Below are 24915 nucleotides of genomic sequence, written 5' to 3' on the forward strand. Positions count from 1 at the left end.
TCGCAAGTGGGAAAATCGGTTAAAATAAGACATTACCAATCAAAATGCCAGGTGTGTATTCCCAGTTTAATTGCTCTTTGCAACTTCAGGGGAGACTTTAGCTTCTGAAATTCCTTTTCCTTTACCATTACTTAGTTGCACAGATTGTTTCATTTAAAAATTAAATTTCAGCAGATATTTAAAAACCAAAGAATGGAAGAAATTCACTTGTGAAAGAAAATTTACTTTGCATTTTGCACTGGAAAATAGTGCCAGCATTTTAATGTCATTGCATTAAAAATCTATTACTTTGTATTAGAAGAGTGACTGAAATAATGCTGGAGACAAAAAGGGGGTGTTTAATGTTTGCCAAATGTGCCACCCAAAAATATTGCACTGTGGCAAAAGGATTATTTTAAGTTAAAAGCACTTCAAAAACAGCAAATGCAAGAAGGACATTCTAATCTTCCATTTTCTTCCTGAAAACAAGGAGATAAAAATTACCATGTGAAAGATGCCCTCTCTGTATCAGGAGAAAAGAAATGTTCTTCAGCAGGGAACTATAGAGATAATTCTGCACAAATATAGTCGGGAGTCATAGCTGAGAGAATTCTGTACAAAGAACACCTTGTTAAAAAGATTTTTATCTTCATCTAACCTTCCCATATGGTTTAGTTACTTTTCTACAATTGCCTCTCTTTGTTTAACTTAATATAAAAGCATTTAGATATTGCCATTTCTTATGAAGGCTCCCATGTCCAGTAAAATTTATATTAAATAAATTTGTATGCTCTTGTTTTGTTGATGTTTTATAGCAAATTACTTCTCAGGTCCAACTGGAGACCCTTACAGGTTCAGGTAAAATTTTACCTCCCTACAATGTGCACATTGTATGCATTAAATGTTGATTGTTGCAAGATCTTCAGTTAAACAAGGTTTTTCTTCCCCAGTCATCACAAAGTGATATTACCTCATAGGCTGAAGTTTATAGCTAATGCTATTGAAGTCTAGAATAAGTTTTGGTTTGTTAGAGAGAGTTGGGTGAAAAAAACAAGATTCTCAGAGAAGAGGAAGAAGGCAAGTTTGGGGTACATTTTTCAGACTTAAAATATAGCAGTAGCCCTCTCAGTTTTACTCAGAAGAAGTCATTTATTGATTATCGAGTATTTAAGGGAGAGTTAACACACTGAGAAGTCCGTATAAAGATTGGAACTGCACTCTAGGCTTACCTGTGGGAAAGCACAAATGCTCAATTGTCAATGCACTTGGGAAAGGGAACGAAGGAATATTTTCAAACAATCATTTTTAACATGTCACATATAAAAAACAAAATAGAATCTGTCAGCATCTTGTACTTTATTACATGCTGTGATTTAAAAAAATCCTTACTAATATATGCATATTTGCTACCGGTAATATTGTGCTGGGAGTAAAAGCCTGAAAATGAGAGCTCAGGGCAATATCCCAACTCCAGGCATATTTTAAAAGTAATAACGTCTAAAAATAAGCCATAATTATGTAATATTTCTTCTTGACAGTCTCATGCTTTGCTTACATTAGCTAAATTCTCACAAAAGTCCCACGAGTATTATCATCACCCCAGTTTTACAGATGAATAAAAGGAGGCAAGTTTACAAGGCCACACAGCTAACAATCCTTTCTTCCTGAATGGGAAAGTATAGTGTGTAGGGGCAGCAAAACTCCATCTCCACCCTCTTATGGCACTGGGTGGGCCCACAAGTTAAATTGACATAAAATAGATTAACAGGAAAAAGGCATACAAATTTAACATAAATGGTTCTAGGTATGGGAGCCTTCATAAGGAAATGACCCAAAGAAGCAGTTAGCATCAGTTATTTATGTAATGAATTGCACAAAGAATAGTAAACTGTGAAGACGTGCTAAGGCAAAGGTGCTTGGGCTAGGGTATTTAACCGGGGAGGGAAGTGACCAGATTTGTTCATATGTAATTTTCTTGGCCTCAACTTCCCGTGGTTGATAAGAATGTTGCCCTTTTTTTAATTTTTCTAGTATAAGGAGGACATTTTTCATATGGGAATTTCACCTACTGCTTTTAAGAAACAGAATGAAGATCCGAGCGATTTTTTTGCAACCGTTTTTTTTTTTTAAGTACCTTTAACTTAAATAGTTTATCTGCCAAAGTGGTATATTTTTAACTTCTTCAAGCTTTTTGTCTTTAAAATATAAGCTCTTACTAAAATTCTCAGTCGAAAGTATACCTTCAGATTGAAAGGGCACAGTAGCCAACGGGAGGGAAAAAAAATCAAAGGATTAAAAAGCGAAACTAATGTGTTCTCTCTCACATTTCGTCTTCAGGTCACTACCCAGAGAAGGGCGGAGCAGAGATTGTGGCAGCACCGCCCCATTGTCTCCGGTCCCTCCTTCAGTTTTCAATGAGGTCCGATAGCAGCATATAATTACCTGTGCTCCACACTAAGTAGTCACACTGTCTCTGACGACTCCTAGTAGCTGTAGCTATGTCTGGTCGTGGCAAAGGTGGTAAGGGTTTGGGTAAAGGAGGCGCAAAGCGCCACCGGAAAGTGCTTCGAGATAACATCCAGGGCATTACCAAGCCTGCTATTCGACGCCTGGCAAGGCGTGGCGGTGTCAAGCGCATCTCTGGTTTGATCTACGAGGAGACGCGTGGGGTCCTTAAAGTTTTCCTGGAGAACGTGATTCGGGACGCCGTCACTTACACCGAACACGCCAAGCGTAAGACAGTCACGGCCATGGATGTGGTCTATGCTCTCAAGCGCCAAGGGCGCACTCTCTATGGTTTCGGTGGCTGAGATCTTCCACTTGAACCTTCTTCCTAATGGCCCTTTTCAGGGCCGCCCATATGTTCTTGGAAAGAGCTGTATTCTGTTTTCAATGGCTTATAACTTTATTTGGCTGGTTTCTACAACTGTCTCGAGTCGGCTGGTCTTGCTGTATGCGCGGCTTCTGACTTGGGCCAATAGGAAAACAGCGTGGGCTCGCGTGTGGGTGGGGCCTGGAGCTAGCAGCCAGTAAGTGCATCAGAGGCCTCGCTAGAGTTCCTGGGCTCCTCTGGCGCTCTCCAGTGGGGCTAAGCGTCGGGTTCCCAGCCCTTTACAGCCGTGATGAAGCGCCTAGCTTGTTTTTCGTTTTGTACTGGTAAAGGAACTTGGCAGTATGTAGCTGGTTGCTCGCAAGTGGGAAAATCGGTTAAAATAAGACATTACCAATCAAAATGCCAGGTGTGTATTCCCAGTTTAATTGCTCTTTGCAACTTCAGGGGAGAATCGGCACTTTATCCTTTCCGGTCGCAGCTGGATTCTGTCCTATCATCCGTCTAACCCTCACCAACCGGCCCGGCGCTCTCCCTCACCCCCACATAGTATGGAGCCTGGCGTCATGATGAGAGACGTCACACACACACACCGGGTAGTCTCAGGTTTAAAGGTGTTTTGGCATTGCTGACTTCCCTCAGGCGGAGGGCTCTCCTTAGCAGGCCACCTAAGTAAGAGTTTGAAAATTCCCACTTCTGGACTAAGGGAGTCTGTTTTATAATTAAGGACTGAGTTCTTTCCCCCAGGTCCGAGTCCTGTGGCAGGATCTAACCTCGAAGTAGCTGTAAGGAAGAATATCCTTCCTCTAAGATAACACTGCTTCTCAGGTGGCTCTTGCATCTTCAGCGCCCCTCCTCTTCCCAGCCATCTTTTTCTGCCTTAAATTCCAAGATTGATCAATTTTTATTTTTTTTATGAAAAATTCAAACTGTACATGGTTATGAAAAGTTTAAAATTAATGTCCAAATTGAGAAGTCAGCCAACTGAATATTCAGCTTCTTTGATTTCATACTTGATAAATATATTGACAGGTGCTTCAGAAAAAAAATAATTTTGTTGCCTGGTTACTTTACTAACAAGCTTCTCCCAGACCCTGGAGGAGATACTGATTGCATAGGCAGTTGAAAGTGAGTTCAGATGAGAGGTCTGGACTAGAGATAAAATATTTAGGAGTCATCAGCATATAAATGAGACTAAATGAGATTGCTAAAAATTTAAGCACAATTTAGTGCAGCATTGTTTTTTGTAATGGCCAAGTAATGAGAACTGTAAACTTTCAGCACAAGGGACTGACTGGATAAAGTGTGATCCGTATTTATAAAATGGAATACGACACAGCACTACTAAAGAGCGTGAAAGCTGTACTGCGGTACGTACTCTCTGGTGTCCCTTGACTCAGTTCTTGGACGCCTTCTCTTTTCTTGGTGATCTCACCTAGTCTCATCGCTTATATGTTTTGTGTTCTCTAAAATGGTGTATGTTCAACAGGAGAGCACCAGGGCTTAGCCGTTAAGTGCCAGGTTAGCTTGTAGCAAAGCCAAAGGCTGTGACAGTGGCAGCTTCCAGTTATTTCTCATTACCAATGGTTGTTTCTTGGAGGGTGGCCTTAACCTCTCCAAATGCTAACAGATTTCTTCCACCCACTTCAAGCTTCACAAAGAAACATGTAATTTAGAAAAATAGTGTTTGCAATTTTAAATTATCTCCTTGCCCCTTCCCTAATTTCCAGACTCATATATACAACTGCATATTTGACTTATGTGCTTGAATATCTAATGAGCATCTCAAACGTCCGGAATAAATATCTTGACACACGAACACCAAGTGTGTTCTTCCTCTGATATGCCCTATCTCAAAAAATGGAATTCCATTCTGCCAGCAACTTGGGACAGGAACTGTATAATCCTGTTTGACCTTAGTTTCTCACAACTTTCATCCAGTCCACTCAGTTCTGTGTTCAAAATCAATCAGAATTCTTTTCACTACTTTCTTTGCTGCTTCTCTAGGGCAAGCCCCATCACCTTTTGTCTGGATGACCACAGTGGCCCTTAAACTAGTCTTCCTGCTTTCACTCTTAATCCTCCCACCCCTACAGTTTTTTCTCCATCAAGCACAAGAGTGATCTTTTAAAAGGTATCATGTCCACTGTCTGCTCATAACATTCTAGTGGCTTTCCATCATCTTAATAATAAAAGCCAGCATCGTTATCACACACAGCATACAAGTAAAGTGACCAACCATTCCAGTTTGTCTGACTCTGAGGGGTTTCTCAGGGTGTAGGACTTTCAGTACTAGAACTTAGAAAGTCCCAGGCAAACCAGGATGAATTGGTCAACCTACCTAGAAGGCCCTACCGGAGTTGTCCCTTAGCTAGCCTCTGACCTCATTCTCTATCACATTCCTTTTTCTTCACTGACTTCCTTGCTGTTTCTGGAATGGACAGAGCATTTCCAGCCTCATAGCCTTTGCACTTACTTTTTTTTTCTCCCTAGAAGTGTCTTATCCTGGATATCTGCATGGCTTTAGACCTCATTTCACTCAGGCTTCTGTTCAAGTATCCATCTTATGAAAGAGACATCACCGTACCACCCTTTGTAAAATAACACTCTTTTCTGCTCATTTAGCATTTATAGTTGATAAAATATGGTCAAATAGCATACATACATACATACATAAAATCCCCCAGCTATAATGATATTTTTTTAAAATTTTTTGTTTGATCTGTCTCCCCTAACTAAAATACAATTTCTTGAAAGTAGGGACTTGGTATTGTCCCTGAAGTATCTCTAGATCCCTAGTATCCCTGGAATAGAGCTGACACCTAATAGGTAGTTTATGGAGGTTTGTTGAATGAATGCATACATGAATCTTCTACACAAGTCCCCAGGCCCCCCACTAGGACCACCAGAGTACTGACAATAAATTCCCCATCTCTGATTTCTTGACCCGTCACCCCCTGAAGCAATCAGCACAGCAGTTTCTCTTGATCTGAGGAATGATGCAGGGGTTGCAAATTAAGCAGCATTATATTTGTCCGGAACTAGGACTGCCTGAGTGTTAGGATTGAGGAAGGCCCAGGGTGGTGGATAGTATTCCTAAAATGAGTATGATCTATCAGCAATGCTATGAACTGAAAAGGTCAGGCAGACCATAACAGAAGCCAGTTATGGCTATTGTTACAGCAACTATAACTCCCATAGGGAATCTGCATCCACACGCCTATTTACATTGACTCTGGTTATCAGAAGAGAGAATTCTAATTTGCTCACTGATGGAACCCAATGTCTACAAGACTATCTGGAACATTACATGAGGTCAGTAAATAGCTCTTGAAGCATACCAGCTAAGGAAGACATAAAATGACCACTCTCCACACCAGGCTCATTTTTGCTCCTCTGACTCCTTAATTCCTGAAACCATCCAGGATGCAGCTATGAATTCTCTCCATTCAGTTTTAAATTTAGCTGAGCTAGGTACTTTTGTCATCTCCCAAGAAATCCTGGGCAATAATTGTCAGGTGGAAAACAGGACCCAAAAATCAAAGAGATACAGCCATGACTGAAGTTAACATACTGAAGTTGAACTCAGTCTTCCATAAATATGATACCAGAAGAGCCCAATGACAGAGGCATTTGTGAATATCTATTCAGATCAGATGTTTCCCTATTAGCCACTTCCAAGTGAGTTCACATCCCTTTTCCAGCTGAGTTCTGAAGTCTGATGTACTAATTGAAGACATGAATGGCTCAGGAACATCCTTTAAATCTCTGTGGCTACAATGACTGACTTGACAAAGCCCACACTTCAAATCTAGCAGAAGGCCTTCATAGACCGACAGTGCCCACTGTCTTAACAACTTCATTTCATGCCACCCTTTTGCCTTCCCTCCCCCGTATATAAAATCATCTTTATTAAGATATATTTTACATACCATAAAATTTACCCACTTTAAGTGTATAATTCAATTAATTTTAGTGTATTTACTTAGTTGTGCAACCATCACCACAATCTAATTTTAGAACATTTCCATCACCCAAATTTCCATATCTCTGTGAAAAAGACAAAGGCGTGCCTAATTGCCGAGGGCTGTGTTGGCACTGAAAGAGAGAGGCACCTTTTCTCCCTAAACCAGATTTTAATCTTCCCTGAATATAGTGTCCCGGGTTTCCTGGGTCTGAATCCGGTTTCCATTTCAGAGATTTTTTTGTTTTTTTTGGTAATCGAGACAAATCGTATTGGTGGTAATTTCCATACAGTTCTCAATACAAGATAAAGGGACATTTAGGTGTCGCTTATTCTCTTTCACCATCCATAAAAGAGACAAATTTAAAAATGCTCTTAAAACAGGATTTTGCCATTTCTCGAAAAGCTTTCCACCGTTTTCCCATCCCCCTCTCTGGCTCGCCTCAGCGACTATTAGCTCATCAGTTCTAATTGGTTGACAGCCCCGGATGGGGTTCGCTGATTGGGCAGTGATTCTCTTTGTTCGCTGGTAATGTGTAAATTCCTCACAATATTTTTTTCACTTATTTTTCTTTAATGAGTTGGAGTACCATTGCTCCCCTACCCATATCCAGTGAGAGCGGGGCAAGAGAAGCTAAGTGGGTAAAAATATACCATTCTTCTGCGGCTGCTGCTTGGGTATAAACAGACGTAGGACCGAATTTTGCGCTTGATCCCCGCAATCTTCCTTGTTCTCTGGGCTACATTACATTAACACACATTGAGCTGTTTGGCTCGGTAATATTACCACAGCTCTTCTTTTGAACATTTGGGCGGCCCTGAAAAGGGCCTTTGGTTCAGAAATGTACGCTGTGGCGAAATCAGAAACCTTAGCCGCCAAAGCCATAGAGGGTGCGTCCTTGGCGTTTAAGGGCGTAGACGACATCCATGGCTGTGACAGTCTTGCGCTTGGCGTGCTCCGTGTATGTTACAGCGTCCCGGATCACGTTCTCCAAGAAAACCTTGAGCACCCCACGAGTCTCCTCGTAAATCAGACCGGAGATACGCTTGACTCCGCCACGCCGGGCTAGGCGCCGGATGGCCGGCTTGGTGATGCCCTGGATGTTGTCACGTAACACCTTACGGTGACGCTTGGCACCTCCCTTACCCAAACCCTTCCCGCCCTTACCACGTCCAGACATGACTTCTCAAGAAGTGAACCAACAGCAAGTGAGAGCGAAAGGGAAAACCGATCCTTATATACCTACCTTTCCCTTACCGCCTCCCCGCCCCCGCCAACAAATGTAGAGAATCGAAAGCGCGCAGGCGGGAAATGTGACGCATACAGTCTTCTCTTAAGACCGCCTCCATGCACCAGGCAGTCGGGGGCGGGACCAAGACAGCTTGACCAATGGTTTTTGCTTACTTAACGAGCTACGTTGTTATGCTTGGAGGAACCAGGTTTAGAATTTAAATATAAATTCATTCTGATTCCAGATATTTTAAACACAATACTTTAAAAGGCCAAATCTTTTCTGTTCTTTACAGCTACAAATCTGAAATCTTGGTAATTGTAAAAATGTCAAGATCAGACAATTATAAAATGACAAGCCAGGTCCCCCTCCCCGTAGATTTGTTTTTTGACGTTCAACATTTTACCGGTTAACTAATCCCGTTTTGATAAAGCTTTTTGCACTATTTCTGTTCACGTCTTTTACAATTTGGCGTTCAAGCCGCCATATTTAATGCTCTAGAAAATCCTATCATGTATCCTCTGAAACGTTCAGTGGCGAACATCTAGGCGAAAGTAACCGGACAAAGTGTTGGCGGTACGTTTCAATTCATTTGCCAAGTGTATGGCTGACTTAATCATATTTGAATTGGAGACTACTGTTCGTTACAGCTACTTTACTTGAAAAAGTGGTGGCTCTGAAAAGAGCCTTTGGTTTAAGAATGAAAGAAAGCTACTATTATCACGCCCGCTCTCCGCGGATGCGGCGGGCAAGCTGGATGTCCTTTGGCATAATGGTGACGCGCTTGGCGTGGATGGCGCACAGATTGGTGTCCTCAAAAAGACCTACCAGGTAGGCTTCGCAGGCCTCCTGCAGCGCCATCACCGCCGAGCTCTGGAAACGCAGGTCGGTCTTGAAGTCCTGCGCAATTTCGCGCACCAGGCGCTGGAAAGGCAGCTTACGGATCAGCAGCTCAGTGGATTTCTGGTAGCGGCGGATCTCGCGCAGGGCCACGGTGCCAGGCCGGTAGCGATGGGGCTTTTTCACGCCACCGGTGGCCGGCGCGCTCTTACGAGCCGCCTTGGTAGCCAACTGCTTTCGGGGCGCTTTGCCACCAGTGGATTTGCGAGCGGTTTGCTTTGTGCGAGCCATAACAGGGAACACCTACAATGCGACACCAAGCAGTTGTGTAAATGGTTGCCGAAATCGTTGCTATTATTTATAGTAGGTTAAGTGTAATGATTGGAAGACCAGAGTTCAAACATGACGTATCAGGCTCTGATTGGTTTATTTTTAAAGTATGAACAAACGTGCAGTTTCATTGGCTACTACGTTCTAGCCGAAGCTCCTTTCGGAGTTTTTGTTTTTTCTTTTTTTTTTTTTGTTTAAGAGATGGGGAGTCTCGCTTTGTTCGCCAGGCTGGCCTAAACTCCTGAGCTCAGAGGATTCTGCGGCTTCAACCTCCGGAGTAGCTGGGATTACGGGCGTGTGCTGCTGCGTTCGGCTTGTATTTTTTTTTCATTTTAACTTTTGTCACCTTCTTCTACACCTGGTTTTCCTGACCAGAAAGCAATGTTTTGATTGAGCATGTTTGCCTTTTCCTAAAATTAGAGATATTAATGTTAATGGTATTGTAGTTCTCCACTTCTGCATAACCTTAAGGAAAAAAAATTGAGGGAATACTGCCCATTCTTTCCCTCAAAATGTATGCTCTACAGGTTTTGGTCATCTACTCGATACCGGGTTAGCAGTTTCTGAAACCTTTCACAAAAATGGGATTCCTTTGTTATGGTTTAAGGACCTTTATTGAAAGCTACAAAGCACAATCTCATATACAGTAAAATTATACTAGAGCTCACAGAAACAACTTTATTAAATGTTCATACTCTTGAATCCTACACCTGAAGCTTCCTGAAGCTGTTTTCTAAAGCCTTGGGAACACCGTCAGGCGCAAAATGGCTGTTCTGCAGCACCACCGCCAGCTACGACTGGTTTAGAATTGTTCCCCTTGTGCAGCTAGCGGTGGACGTGGCCCCAGAAAAACTGGAACCCGAACGGCAAAGAGCATAATTTAACCTTATCAAAAACAGAGAGGAGGGCGTAAAACCTCTCAAATAATTGAGATGGCGTGAATATGACCATTTTATACCAACGGGAGGTAGGCCAGATTCTACCTTTTGATTGGTGTAGTCCATTTTCTTGAGTAGCCATTAAAAATGCAGATCTAGCCATCCTTCATTTGCGAGGAGCAGCAACCATTATTTGATTGAGAAGCTGGTATTACAGGCTACTTCTCAATCAGATAATTCGGAGTAGTTCCCTTTTAAAAGTTGCGTTTGTTTAGATGCCTCGTTTATTACACTAAGAAAAGTTTGTATCTTTCAAAAAAAGGTTTTAATTACAAAAACTTTACAACTTTGTATACCTGTTTTATAATTCACTGGCCTTCAAACTAAGAAGCATAGTTTTGTTTCCAATTGTTCTTTACCAAGTTTATAGAAATTAAGTGAGACATTTGAAAACATAGCTTCTCAATAAAATGGGAAGTAGGAAAGACTGGCGGAGAAGATGAACACATTTAGGGCCTTTTTACACTGTAGTATTAGCACCTAGTTTGAAGGAAATGAAATTCTCAGGTTCCCCTAGCCCAGTGCGGACGTGTTTGAAAACTGCAAGAGTGCGCGCGGGAGATACTGCTTCCCTCTCGCGAGCGCTGGGCGGTTACCAAGAATTGGATTGTGGAAGTGGATGTCGGTTTAATGGCATTTTATTCTCCTGCTAGTTAAGTCTCTGGTTCGCAACGTGAAATCGTTTTTGCGTCTTGATGCTTTTAAGTGCTCTTTATAGCCACAGTTTAAAGAGTTGGTACCATAAAATCTTGCCTCTAGGGTATGTTCTCCCGTTTTCACACCAAGGGGACCTAAACCCCCAGCACAATGCCTGTCTGGGACCCGTTTCGTACACCTAGAGTTTATTTAACTCCTCTTTTAAGCTCAATTGTGAGCTCCATAAATCTTTGTTGAATTAGAAAATGAGCTGATCATGTCACGGTACGCTAATTGCATGTACTGACGTGGAACATAGGCTGTAATTGTTAAAGCCTATTTGGGGTATGTCGTATGGATAAAAGGGCATCGGAAATTCGTGAAGTTCATTGGACTGCGGAAATAAATTGCAATTGCAGAAATTGTCTGCATACTGTTTTCCACACGTGGTTCGTTAATTGTGGCCTTAGTGAATCATGGTGTTTTCTACGATTCGTTTTCCTTTGACCATGATACATAAAAGGTATTCTATTCACCAGATATGTTGCACTAACACGTTGCCAGGAATTGCAGTGGCATTGATGAGAACTTGTCCCAAATCTACAGACAAGGCCCGAAACCCTCGCTTTCCTCTCTCCCTCCCCAGATAGTCAAGACAATCTTTTACCTTTCTTCCCAATTAAAAATGAACATCTATGACAATTCGTCCTCTAGTAGTTTCTGGCAAAACTCCTTGAAATTCTATGTGGTTGCCTCATTTACAAACCGCTTCCCTTCATTCCATCCCTTCCCCAAAAAAGAGATATTTTTTGGAGAAGGAGGTAGCACCCTATAATGTTACTGGGCGGCAGAGCCTGCCTACAATTTCCGTCTCCGCGGGGGTGGTCTTTCGGGTGCGTTTGCCGGCTTGGAGGGACTGATGGACTTCAGGCCCTTAGAGGTCTCCACCCCCAGCCGGCTTCTGAGATACTGCAACGACCGCCGCGGCGCTGGGGGCGCTAGGGTACGAGGGGCGGGCATTGGCGAGCACCAATCACGGTGCAGCCCCGCCCTATAAATACGCTGCGCCGGGGCTTTTCTGCGTTTCCCTGCTTTGTCAGGTCTTACCAGATTGGTTTGTTTGCTTTTGCAGTCATCATGTCTGAGACGGCACCATCCGCTCCAGCTGCTTCCACTGCTCTTCAGAAGCCTTCAGCTGGCAAGAAAGCGAAGAAACCTGTGAAGCCTGTAGCACCCGCTAAGAAAAAAGCCATTGGTCTTTCCGTGTCGGAGCTGATCCTGCGGGCTGTTTCCTCGTCCAAGGAGCGCAGTGGCGTGTCCTTGGCTGCTCTCAAGAAGACGCTGGCAGCTGCTGGCTACGATGTGGAAAAGAACAACAGCCGTATCAAGCTGGGCCTTAAGAGCCTGGTGAGCAAGGGCACGTTGGTGCAGACTAAGGGCACCGGCGCCTCTGGCTCTTTCAAGCTCAACAAGAAAGCAGCTTCTGTGGAAGCCAAGGCTAGCACCTCAAGGGTGGCAGCAAAAACCAGGGCAACAGGTACCTCCAAGAAGCCCAAAAAGGCCACGGGGGCCGCCACTAAAAAGAGCGTCAAGACTCCGAAAAAGGCTAAAAAGCCTGTGGTAGCAAAAAAGCCCTCCAAGAGTCCTAAGAAGTCCAAAGCTGTGAAGCCCAAGAAAGTAACTAAGAGCCCTGCTAAGGCTGTAAAGCCCAAAGCAGCTAAGTTGAAAGTGACTAAGCCAAAGACTGTTGCCAAACCCAAGAAGGCAGCGCCCAAGAAAAAGTAAAAGTTCTGGTTGGAAGCTTCTTCCAGTGACGCAACGGCTCTTTTAAGAGCCACCTATGTATTTCAGGAAAAGAGCTCTACCACACATCAGACTTAAGTCCTCCAGCAAATGCAACAGCTTTCAAGCCAAGCTTTGCTCTGTATTAAAATCACGTTTTCATCTAGGTTGAGTTCCAGCTGATAACCAAGAAGAGAAAGCTCTTTTAGGTAACCTAAAGTGCAACTTATGGAGTTGCCCAGTAAATGTACAACTATTACCAAGAGAGTTTTAGATGCACCCGGAAATGCCACACCCAAGACTAATAGGTTGAATCCCTCACCCAGGCTTGAAGCATGTACCACGTGCTAATTGTCTACTCAAACTTTCCTTCGTGGCCTGCTCAAGTTCAAAGCGAGAATGTTGTGTTTTGGGGCTAATGTTGATTAAGCGGCTTTTTTCGAAGTTGGGTGGCCCTAAGAAATGCTTTTGGAGTAATTGGTAAAACCCTTGCCTTAATCACTCCCTGTTTCTGCAGCTGTGGCTAGCAAGCTGTTTTGTCTTTGAGAATGATGTTGACCCGCTGGCGTGGATGGCGCCTCGGTTGGTGTCTTCAAAGAGCCTCACCAGGTAGGCCTCACTCGCCTCCTGCAGCGCGATCCAAGTTTTTTACATAGCATAGCTCAATTAGTTGTAAAACTTTATTTTTGCATATGCACATGTAAGTTCTTTAATAAAATCAGTTGTATTTTTTTAAAGGTCTTTTTCCATCATTTTCCTTAGCTCCTTCCATCCTCTGAAGTCTTCGTTACAAGGCACCTCCTATCCCTGTCCCCCCACCCAACCCCCGCATTTGATACGTAGCTATCTATGTTTTCCTTTGAATTCAGTCTTTGATATACATCTGTCTAGACACATGCATAATTGTTTTATTTTTTGGTTAGAGTTGTTAATTTTTCACAAAAATACGGATTTCTGTATGTTGCTTTTCTCTTAACAAAACCTTTCAAGTCATGTTTTTAATGTCCTTCACACGGAGTAGCATAATTTATTCATCCATTTCCTATTGATGAGCTTCGATGATGTTTCCACACTGCTGAACGTGGTGCAATAAACAATAGAGTTCTAGAGCTGAGATTGCTAGGTTTTACAGTGTATTTTAAGTTTCAATAGGTGTTGACATATCTTGAAAACAGCTCACACTTCCAGATGTGTGAAATAGCTCTTCCTCCTCCATTCCAACTATCAAGGCGTGGTCTTTTAAATTTCTGCCAGGCTTACAGGTGTAAAATTATTTCACGTTGTCACGTTGATTTGCATTACCATAGCCACTACTGCATCCTTTTCTTTAGGTTTATTGGCCCCTTGAATATGTTCTCAGGGAATTGCTTGCTTATATTTCTTACTTTTTCTTTGGGCAGTTTCTTTCTCTTGACCCATGGTGTTTTTCATGTAATAGAGAAATGAACCTTATCACCTGTGTTGCTAATAGTTTTCTAATTTTGACATTTTTCTATATTTTCTTTATATTTTCATTTATATGTATATTCGATATATAAATCTTTAGTAAATGTTAGTATTAATTTTAATATTAATAATTTTAATATTAACAATGTTAAATCTTTTAGTCACAAATGTATCTTTTCTTTTATGGCTTCTAGGTTTCCAGTTTGGGTTAAGAAGCTGTACCGCACCCTTCTATTATTCTTGCAGTCTTCAAATTTTTGCTTTAAAAAAATTTTTAGTCTCTAATCCATCTAGAATCTATTTTATTTTGTTTAAGATAGAATCCAGGTTTACATTCTCCCACATTAATGGCCAGTTGTTCCAAAACCGTTTATTAAATAATACATTAATTTCCCCACTGAACTGAAATATGCCATTTTTTAAGTTCTTATAATGGGACCTATTTTTTTATTTTTTTCTACTGATTTTTCCATATAAACTATGTACTTTCTTAATTTTATTCCTAATTTATAGCTTATTTCTATTGCGAATAGAATATCCTTCTCATTCCATTTTTTTGGGTTTTACTGCTAGCAGAGAAGAAATGTGTTGATATCTTGTATCCAGCTAACTTACCAATTTCTGCAATTCTGGTTTTCTTTCTTTACCCTTTAAACTTGAACTCCTGGAGTTTTTCCTATTTGGCAGCAAAATAAATAATTTTATCATTGTTTTCCTCAATGTGAATACCAAGTATTTTACTTTATTTTTGTACTGCATTTGCTGCAAATCTCCAAAGTAAAGTTGAATAATAATTTTCGCAGGCATCCCTTTTTTGTTCTTGATTTTAATTAACATGGTCTTAAGTGTCTTTTAGGATAATATTTATTAAGTTTTAGTATCTGCATTATATTTAAGTGGTTTCCTTCTATTTTACTTTTAAAAATTTGAATGATTGCTAGATTTTCTTCATATATTGATATGATTTTAATTTATTCAGTGCTTTCTTAGATGCTAGGTCCTCAAACTCAGTGTGATTAAAAGACTAAACTAGAATGAGTATGTTTTTTAAGATGGTCATCTATAACAGAAGCAGGTGTGCAGTGATGGATTTAGGGGAAGGCAAATCAGAAATTGTGTTGTGGAGTTTGTAGAGCTTTAAGATTACCAAGTGGATGAGGAAATAATCAAGTGGGTCAAATGCTGCTGATAGATTAAAGTGAGAAGCAGCCTGAGAGTAGTCCCCTGGTTTTGCAGCATGGAAATCACTGGTGGTCTTAACAAAAGTAGTTTTGAGGAGGATGGAGTTGATTTGAAGTAGAGTGATAAATTTGAGAGTCATTGATGGTATACAGACGTTATTTAAAGCCATGAGATTGAGTGAAGCCACAAAGGGAGTGACTGAGGTAGGAAAGCATATAAAGAAAAGGGGAAAATGGCACTTAACTAAATTAGCCATAAAAAGAGTGGAGGGAGGTCTGACTTCTGAAATATCCAATATCAGGCTCGAGGGATACCTGGCCCTGACCATTTATCATGGATAAAGCTGAATAAATTATTCTACCTCTTTGTGCTTCCATTTGTTTATTTAAAAGTAAAGGGATTGGATTAGAGCATTGTTTTTTGTTTTCAGTTTTATGGGCTATTGGAAATAGAACATATTAGAGTGCCACCTTGTGAAAGTAAATATGACTTCCTAGAATTTAGGTTTCAAGCACTTATGTCGTTAGGCATATGTATGCATGTTCTGGATCATGAAGAATTGATTTCTTATTGGGCAGTCACAATCAAAACGGTTGAAAGTCAGTGGTTAAGATGTTCCCTGTGGTCTTTTCCAACTCCAAGAGTCTATTATATTAATTGATGTTCACAGAATTATATCAGAACTACATCCATATAAAAACAGACTTGGAATCAATCTCATATTATCGCAAAGATGTTCCTGAGTCAAGCAGGTGATAATGGTGATCTATAAATTCTGTTCTTTACTAATTGGTTTAATTGTCCCCTGGCTGTGAGCATTTTGAAAGGAAAGAAAAGAGAAAAAGGCAGAGAAAAGCACAGGAGATTAATGATTTCCAGGACAGACCGAAGATCAGTAGGGACTCCTTAAAGAGGTATAGACTACAAATAATGGGTTATTTAGTCATACAATAATCACATATAGATGGCAGAAAGAGATGGGGTGGGGGGATCCTCTCATCTTGATACTACAGGTTTTATTGTGTCTTATGTGGCCAAAGTAGAAGAGAGAAGGAAAATATGTTCTTTTCCTTATAATATAGTTTTCACCACTTTAACAATGTGCACATGTAAATATAAATTAGAAAAAGATATTAATCTGTGTATAAAAAAAGAACTAGATTAAAACAGAAGTATTAACTGCTAAATAATTATTTAGTAAAATGGTGGCCTTACAGCTACCCATAGTATTCTATTGTATGTATGTTCCAGTTTATTTAACCAGTCACCTGTTGCTGGATTTTTGATAATTTATTTAACAAAAATTACATAGTCATTTTCAAGTATTTCTCAAATAGGTTCCCAGAAGTGGGATTTCTATATTGAAAGGTGAAAAGTGACATTGGAAATCTTAGGTATTTGTTTTTCATATTGTAACCTAAGGACCAAATGTTAATAGACCTCAACTGTCATTGTTCATATTTTTTATATTTTATTTTCTAATAGATGATATATTGGTTCAAAAATTAAAATTACATGAAAACTTACACACTGATAAGTTCCACACCTCATCCTACTCACACACTTTACCTTCCAGTGTTTCTTTATGCAAAATCTATGCATATACAAACAAAATATATGCATATACTTTTCTTTCCCTCCCTTTCAGAGGATAATGCATACACATTCTATACCATTTTCCACTTAGCAATCTTAGAGCTGTGTCCACAGGACACAGAGGTCTCCCTCATTTCTTTCCACAAGTACATAATACAATGTATGAAGAAACAATGGTTTATTCTGGTTCCAGAATATCTGTACATATTAGAGAGATTAGCCCTTTGTAATATGAGCTGCAAAATATTTTTTTCCCAGATGACATTCATCTCCTAACTTTGCTTATGATGAATTTTGCTATGCCATCTTTTTATTTTTATGTAACTGAGTTTATCAATATTTTTTCATGCCTTTTGAGTAATAATTAGAAAGGCCTTTCCCACTCTAAGAATCAAAAGACTTCACCTATATTTTCTTTGAAGACTTTTGGGTGGGTTTTTTTTTTATATTTACATCCTGATCTATTTAGAGTTCATCCTAGTATATGTTTTACAAATGGCTATCTAGTCGTCTCAAGACTATTTATATTTAAAGTCCATCATTACCCCCAATGATTATAAATGCTGCCTTTATTACTTGTCTGTTTCTGGACTTTGTCTCCTTTGCATCAGGCTTTCTGTTCAAGCACCAGTATAACACAGTTTTGAGGATGATCCTATATAAAATGTGGTAAAGACTGTCTACCCTTACTGTTTGTATTTTAGAGCAATTGTGGATTCTGTTATCGTACGGAGCTCGAGAAAGACCACCTTGAGGCCAAATGAGCCAAATTGTGAGTCTTTATTAGCTGGCCAGCGACTACCCTCTGTACCACCACAGACAGCTGCACAGAGAGCAGTCCAGAGCCGAAAAGGTGAGAAGGCTTTATACTAATTTGGGGGAGCTACGTTACATTAAACACGATATAGTGGAACAAAAATAATTATGTCATACATTCCATAGCCACAGGGTCTGGGACCTGCCTCAGACCACCTGCCTGGCTACGTGACTGATTACAATCTTTGAGCAAGCAAGGTTACAGAAGCAGATAGCATCAGTTAAGGCAGGGAGCATTCTTTCTTGAGTTAGGCAAGTATAGCAAATTTTAACTGCAGACAGCTGGGGGGTTTACACAATGGGTTACAAGGTCATTGCTTACAGAGTACAGATTTTTCTATTAAGGGTGAGGTTTACAAACTACAAGCTTTTTACTCTATAGACAGGAATGAGTCTTGAAACAGTGTTTTCATAATAACTTTTCATATTTTTGAGGCCTACTACTACAGATTCCAGCTGTTCAAAGAATTGTGGAGTGCTTAGAGCTGGGAGAAGTCTTGGAGATGATTTAGTTTTTGTTTTTGTCAGAAAATTCCATAGAGACTCTGTTCCACTCTCACTGAACACCATCCCACAGCACCCCCTATTGACTATTAAAGGGCAATAACAGGCTGTGGACAGTATGCTTTTTGTCAAACCTATGCTAAGCCATGGTCAATGCAAAACAGTAAGAAGGAAATTGAAATAAGTTCTATTACCTAAGAATCAGTGGGTGCTCTCTTTGAACAAATTTATCATTCCCTCTTCTAAACTTTCTGGAAGGGCTCTCTGTTTCCTTATCCACATTGAGAATTCCTAACTCCAAGGAAGGAAGGTAAATTATTCTCGTTCTGTGCTTAGGAAGAAGAGGAAATAGGTTTGGTAAACATCTACTTTCTGCCACAGTTCTGTATGTTTCTGTGGTTTTTACAGAGTCATTCACTTATCTATTGGCTCTTCAGAGAATGTGCAAGATCCAAGTGTACCAGCCGAGACCCTGCCTGTATAGAACCCAGTGGTGGTATGCTTCTCTAAAATAAGGCCTGGATACATACTGGAAGTGACCCATAAACCTGTACTATCTCATGTCCCATGGGAAATAGCTTCAAGAAATACAAGACAATACATTTGTTGTTTTAAGCCACCCCAGCTTGTAGTACTTTGTTACAGCAGCCCTAGGAAACTAATAGGCACAATCCAGGCAAGTTCCAAATGTGAGCTTCTGGTTATCTTCTTCCAGTGTTATCATGGACAGTGTTACTTTCCCAGCATTGATGTGTAACAATACATATGAAGTACAGTAGTGCCTCCCACTTATTCACAAAGGATACGTTTGAGGACCTCCAGTGGATGCCTGAAACCATGGATAGTACCGAACCCTGTGTATACTGTTTATACCTTCATAACTATGATAAATTTATAAATTAGGCACATTAAGAGATTAACAATAACTGATAATATGGAAAAATTATAACAATATACTATAATAGTTATATGAATGTTTATTTCCGGAATTTACCACTCAATATTTTTGGACTACTGCCGTCGACTGCAGGTAACTAAAACCATGAAAAGAAAAACAGTGGGTAAGGGGGAACTACTGTACTGCCAGTCTAGGAAGCTCACCTTAGCCTTAGGGTTCAGGGATTTTATTGGAGCTCCAGGGATGATTGCTCATATGGCTGATCTTTAATCTCCAGCCCCTCCAGAAGTAGAACAGATACTGTGTGGCTCCAAGTTCCCATTACAAATCACATTGTTGACTGTCTGGTGGCCAAGGACTCCAGGTAAGCAAAGATACCCTTATTAGGGAGGACATTCCAAGAGCCTAGAGATCACCTACCAGTAGCTGAGGGCAAAGGCTAGACCTCTTTTTGGGTAAGATTAATTTTTTACTACATACTTTTAGAAGCTTTATTATTTTGCTTTTTATGTTTAGATCTACTTGGGTAGTTTTTTCTGTATAGCATGAAGTAGGAGTCAAGTTTCTTTTTTTTTCTTTTTCTTTTTAAAAGTATACACAATTGTCCCAATACCATTTATTTACAAGAGTCCTTTAACCATTGTTGTATGATGCCACTTTAGATGTAAATGAATGTTCATATTTGTGTAGGTGTGTTCCATGGGTCTGTTTGTCTATTTTTGCACCAAAACCACACTGTCTTGATTACTGTCACTTTTGATATTCACCAGAGCAGGTGCTCTACCTTGTTTTTCTTCAAGAATGTGCTATTTTTGGCCCTTTGTATTTGCATATTAAATATGGACCATGTTTGTCAATTTCTATAATAAAACTTGTTGGAAATCTGATTAGGATTGCATTGCATTTATGGATCAGTTTGGGAACAATGCCTTTAAAATATTGAGAACTTCAACCATAAATATAACATATTCCTCCATTATTTAGTTTGTGTTTCATTTCTCTCAATAATCTATTATAGTTTTCTTTGTAGGAGTCATATATGTAGAAAATTCAAATAATTGATGGAAAAACTACAAACAACAAAAAATTTATTAAAGTATCAGGATATAAAAGCAAAAAAACCAATAACCTCCATATATACAAAAGAATAGACTGGAATAGAAAAGGCTGGAAATCTCCTTGAAAGTCTTTGAGAACCTTAGCCCTGCTCTCAGAGTTCTCTGGCTTCATGCCCAGATGTGGTACAATTCCTTGTTTAAAAGTTTTGCCCCAACATTCAAGAAGGGCCTCCTTCCCCAGAGCACAAAGGCCTCTTTCACACAAGACACTGATGTCTGAGGGATCCGTCTCAAGGCAGTAAGATTTCTAAGGAATGGTGTTTGCCCTGTCCCCAATCCCTGGAATGCAGAGCACTATTGTTCCTTGGTGTTCAGTTTCAAACTTACAAGGCCTTCACTAGAATTACAGACCAAGCCTATCACCTCAGTGTCCAGATGTGCTGTGGCCTCACCACTTGAATCTCAGAACTGTCCACACAGGGAGCTTTCACATCATGACCCCCCTAAAACAACCACAAATATTGTTTCATGTTATGTATTTTTGTTTTTTCTCATCTGAAATCTCCTCTCTTCTTTAAAAATTCAAAGAATGGCACATCTTTCAAGCCCCTGAACAAGCTTCATGAACATTTACTGAACCTTATGAAACCTACTGAACACTTTGCCATATGTTGTCATTCATTTTCCACCAATTATTTAATTATTGATCAATACCGTTTCCTTAGTGTTGGGATCGTTTATGTATTTCTATTACATATTTCATATTTTTATATTACATAGTTATTACATATTTTACATACTACTTTTGCTGCATTCAGTAATAGTTCAGAAGTGCACATCCACAATTCAACTGTGGAATTAATGAACTGAGGCAGAACTGGAGACAAGAAAATGTCACAGTAATTCTAAGAAAGATGATGTACAATTAGAGCAGGAGAGTAGCAGTGAAATTGGAGAAATTGATGGGTTTAAGAGATAATTAGAAAGAAAAAGATAATTAGGAGGTAGAATCAACAGCTTAGATGTGGGGATGAGAAAGGTGAGACAGTCAAGGATGACACCATGGTTTGTAACTGGAGCAAACAGGTGGATGGAACATCCCTTCATGAAAATGGGAACACAAAGGACAGGGTGGATGTTAGATCATGTGTTGACTCTCAAAGAGCAAGAAAAGTGGAGGGCCTGGGGACAGATCCTAAGATGACCAATATCCATGATACAAGGGAGGGAGATCTGCTAAAGAGACTGCAAACATCAGGGTAGTAGAAAATCATGAGTGTGTGACGTCCTGGAAGCTGAGACAGTATCATGTTTGAGAAAATTTAAATGATAACTTTGACAACCAGCTAGAGGCAGAGTGCAGACTCCCAAGAGAATGAGAAACTCCTGGCAGCCACAGTCTTAGGAGAGCTCCCACACTTTTGTAGGTTTCACCATAAGAAGCCCACCAGGTTCTTGCAGTAAAGACCTGAGAAAGATCCTCTTGTGGTTCTGGCAGGGAGAGGAGAAGACTAATGATTATGAAATACACCCAGAACATTCTTCAAACAAAGGCCTACTCTATAGGGAAAAACACTTTGCCAGAGTCTCATCCCAGTTGGGAGAAGGGAATTTCTCTCACTGCAGCCTCCTCCAGGCTTCCTGTCTCACCTAAGGGAGGAAAAGTAGTCAACAGGAGTCAGAGCTTCATGGAAATAAATTGGGAATGATGCAGCCAGGGAAAGCAGTAGTGTTCTGAGGTATGGAAGGAGGGGGATACACATATATTCTTATAAAACACTTGTGAAGGTCACAGCCCCAAGATACAGGCCCATCAAAAGACTGAGAGTTAATGCTATGACTATAGAATGTTTCCTCTCCCTCACCCCATCAGAGCTCCAGTTTAATAACCCTGGATTACAGCTGAAAGAGCTGCAAGGCTCAGACTTTCTTTGAGGTAGAGAGAAAAAAATGGGAATGAGAACAAATACGGATATCTAGAGATGCCCAGAAGACAATTAAAAAGGCAAGGCACTCTGGATTTGTAAATAAAGAAGTCATTAGTGACTTCGTCAATAATGGAGCCACAGGAATAGCAGGGGTGGAAGCCTTGCTGCAGTGGGTTGAGCCTAACTTGGAGGTGATGAAATGTAGGCAGGGGGTGTAACTGAGTCTCCCACGAAGTCAGCTTTCGAAGAGAGACTATCAGCAGCTGGATGGGGATGTGGGAGAGAGGGAGTATTTTTTTTTTTTTAATTGAGAGAGACTGAGCTATGTGTAAATAATGAAGAGTAAGGATGAAGGTACAGGAGAGAGGGCAGACAAAAACAAGTGCATACTATTTAAGGAAGAAAACAATGGGATACAAGCTCTAAGTGTATAAATTGGTCTTGATAGAAGAATCCTTGAACTGGTTTATTCTGTGTTTGCCCCAAACCCAGATCCATGTTCTATCTCTGACCTCTGTGTCCCAGCAGATTGGCTTCTACAGATGGCATTAGCTGGGCATCCCTGGCCTCTGGTTCAAGTTAGATTTGACCAATGGCAGGCCCAGCAGGAGTTTAGATGGCAAAAGAGAGAGAAATCAGTCAACTTACTCCGTGCAGAGCCTCCCTTGGTGCCAGTGGGCAACCCTTTCTCCACAGTCCCAGCTCCCACTGGGCTCTGGTTACAAATTCCCTCCTCTTGCGTCTGAGGCCTAAGGGTGTGTCAGTCAGGGTATACTCAGGAGCCAGAAACTACACAGAAATTAAACAAAGGATTTTATGTAAATTGTTGTTAATTGGTTATAAGAGGATTGAAAAGGGAAAAGAGGAACTAAAGTATCAGAGATAGTAATGACAAAAGCAGCTGCCACCTCTAGAGTTGGGAGAACAAAGATAAGATTCTTTGAAGAGACCCCCAGAACTAGGACCCAGATCTGAGGAGCGGATGTTGGACCATGGTTGTTGGTGTGTCTGTAGAGACATGATGAGACTGATTTCAGGAGCATGGAAGATCTGCAGACTAAAGACAACTGCTTTTACTGGATTCAACTGCTGCTGCCAGGATGAAGAGCCCTTGCTGTGGTGATGTCAGCAAACATGAAAAACAGGAAATAAATGGAAAGTCTTCTCTCATCTTTCTAGTCCAGTCTTCCTCCAGCGCCTCCTATTGGTAGGGCCTGTGGAAGGCTACTAGCAAAGCCCAATTGGAGAGAAGAGACAGCACGTATCAATGGGAAAAGGAAGGGATAGTTTGTAGAGGATGCCAGAAAAAATGAGCTTACTGAATGACAAATGGATCTCGCATTCAAGGACAGATAGATTAAATGCCTAAAAGTGTAAACTAAATTCTAAAGTTTGCAAAAGAAAAGAGGCCATTCTGTGAACTAGGAGTAGGGAAGAACTTCTTGAAGTATTAATAAGTCCCACAAACACAAGCCAAAATAATACAAAAATTTATAATTTTGATTACATTAAAATTAAGGTTTTTCTGTTCAGTTAAGGATCTATGACAACATTAACATATTTGTGGCAGGTATTTAAAAATCGAGAACCAAAAAACTATTAATATCTGGACTATATCAATATCTGAAAAATTAACAAGAAAATATAATCAACTCAACAGAAAAATTGACAAAGGATATTATCTGGCAGTAGGAAGATGAGGAAACTAAAAATGCTAACAATTATTTAAAGAAGTTTACAACTCATAGAACCAAAAAAAAAAGATGGACAAATAAAACTGACAAGATATCACTTTACACCTATTCAACCAGCACAAATTAAAAAGCTAGATAATGCCATGGTTGGCAAGGATATGGAAGGACATAAAAACTGGGACATAAAACTGGGACACTCTGGTGCAATAATACCTGGCAGTACTTAGTAACTACTAGAATTTGTAAGACCTTCATTGGGAGAGTGAAAAGGTACAATGGAGCAGGGAGATGCACACCACAGAAGAGTACTTTGCAGTCACTAGAATTAAGATAAATTAGGCACAGCAACATGGAAGAGTCTTAACACCATGCTGAATCACAGAAATAAGAAAAAGCTTGAGACCACTGGGGCAGAGCCTGTCAGTTCTCCCAAATCCACGCTGTGACAGTACACAACCTAAATGTTCAACATGTGAATACATTATGATTTACTCTTTCAATGGAATGGACTCGATAAACAGTATGTATCTACACAGATAAAATGAAATCAATACCAGACAGGAAAAAAAGCAACTGGCAAGAGATTAGATAGATACAAAAGGTCAGTACAAGATAGCAATTGATACTGTTTTGCCTGTCCTTAAAAATTCATTTAAATGAAAAAAAAATCATTTAAATAAAAATGATGTCATACTGCATCTAACATTTGGAAAAGTACTTTTTAAAATATTTTTAATAGAAAGGGGCACTGAGAAAACATAACCGATCATCAGAAGCGTGGTTGCCTTTTCGGGGAACTGGAGCGAGTTCTTCCTCTGGTTTGTCATCTTTTATTTCTTTAAACACCTGAAGTAGATACAGTCACATGTTAACCTTTAAAAATCTGGGGGTTGCGTACGCAGAGTTCCGTTACATTAGTTTGTATACTTTTCCATTCGAAATCTTTCACAGGAAAACTCAGTAATTGCACACCGTAGCTTCACGGCTACGAGGGGTTGCTAGCTCTAAAGCGGCGCACCAGCCTCGCCCCCGCCCTCCCCGGGATTCCCGCCCCGCCCCTATTTCCAGGTCCCGCCCTGCTCCCCTCGCACCCACTCCACCTGCTATCTCCTAACTCACCTCGTTTCTCTCCGGCGAACCCAGACCTGTAGTCTCCACCCCATCACTCGGATATTACACCGGGATCGGCTCCTTTCCCGGAGCTCTCGCCCTTAGTGGAAAACGAGAGAAGAATCAGCGGAAACCGATTAGTGCCTCTGCTT

The 24915-nt window shown here is 40.5% G+C and overlaps 4 protein-coding genes across 4 annotated transcripts in view; 2 read left to right on the forward strand and 2 right to left on the reverse strand.

The window, feature by feature from the left end:
• The window catches only part of LOC105805634, a 153690-nt gene extending 150901 nt beyond the window's left edge, over positions 1 to 2789 (forward strand). The window contains exon 5 of the mRNA XM_012638562.1: positions 2467 to 2789. Within this exon, the coding sequence (XP_012494016.1) occupies positions 2467 to 2789 (323 nt within the window). The remainder of the gene's footprint in view (positions 1 to 2466) is intronic.
• A 4748-nt stretch (positions 2790 to 7537) lies between these two features.
• LOC105805697 (histone H4) lies at positions 7538 to 7954 on the reverse strand. Its single transcript, XM_012638630.1, has one exon. The coding sequence runs from the start codon at positions 7952 to 7954 to the stop codon at positions 7643 to 7645; it is 312 nt and encodes a 103-aa protein (XP_012494084.1). The 3' UTR covers positions 7538 to 7642.
• Positions 7955 to 8672: 718 nt separating this feature from the next.
• LOC105805653 (histone H3.1) lies at positions 8673 to 9162 on the reverse strand. The gene has a single exon (XM_012638577.1). The coding sequence runs from the start codon at positions 9134 to 9136 to the stop codon at positions 8726 to 8728; it is 411 nt and encodes a 136-aa protein (XP_012494031.1). The 5' UTR covers positions 9137 to 9162; the 3' UTR covers positions 8673 to 8725.
• Positions 9163 to 11886: 2724 nt separating this feature from the next.
• LOC105805707 (histone H1.1) lies at positions 11887 to 12534 on the forward strand. Its single transcript, XM_012638642.1, has one exon. The coding sequence runs from the start codon at positions 11887 to 11889 to the stop codon at positions 12532 to 12534; it is 648 nt and encodes a 215-aa protein (XP_012494096.1).
• Positions 12535 to 24915: the final 12381 nt, after the last annotated feature.

This window comes from Propithecus coquereli, unplaced genomic scaffold, assembly GCF_000956105.1.
Source record: "Propithecus coquereli isolate 6110/MARCELLA unplaced genomic scaffold, Pcoq_1.0 Scaffold131, whole genome shotgun sequence".
NCBI lineage: Eukaryota > Metazoa > Chordata > Mammalia > Primates > Indriidae > Propithecus > Propithecus coquereli.

Excerpts from the sequence above, each read along its gene's own strand:
- LOC105805707 (XM_012638642.1), top strand. The coding sequence starts at position 11,887 with ATGTCTGAGACGGCACCATCCGCTCCAGCTGCTTCCACTGCTCTTCAG.
- LOC105805697 (XM_012638630.1), bottom strand. The coding sequence starts at position 7,954 with ATGTCTGGACGTGGTAAGGGCGGGAAGGGTTTGGGTAAGGGAGGTGCC.
- LOC105805653 (XM_012638577.1), bottom strand. The coding sequence starts at position 9,136 with ATGGCTCGCACAAAGCAAACCGCTCGCAAATCCACTGGTGGCAAAGCG.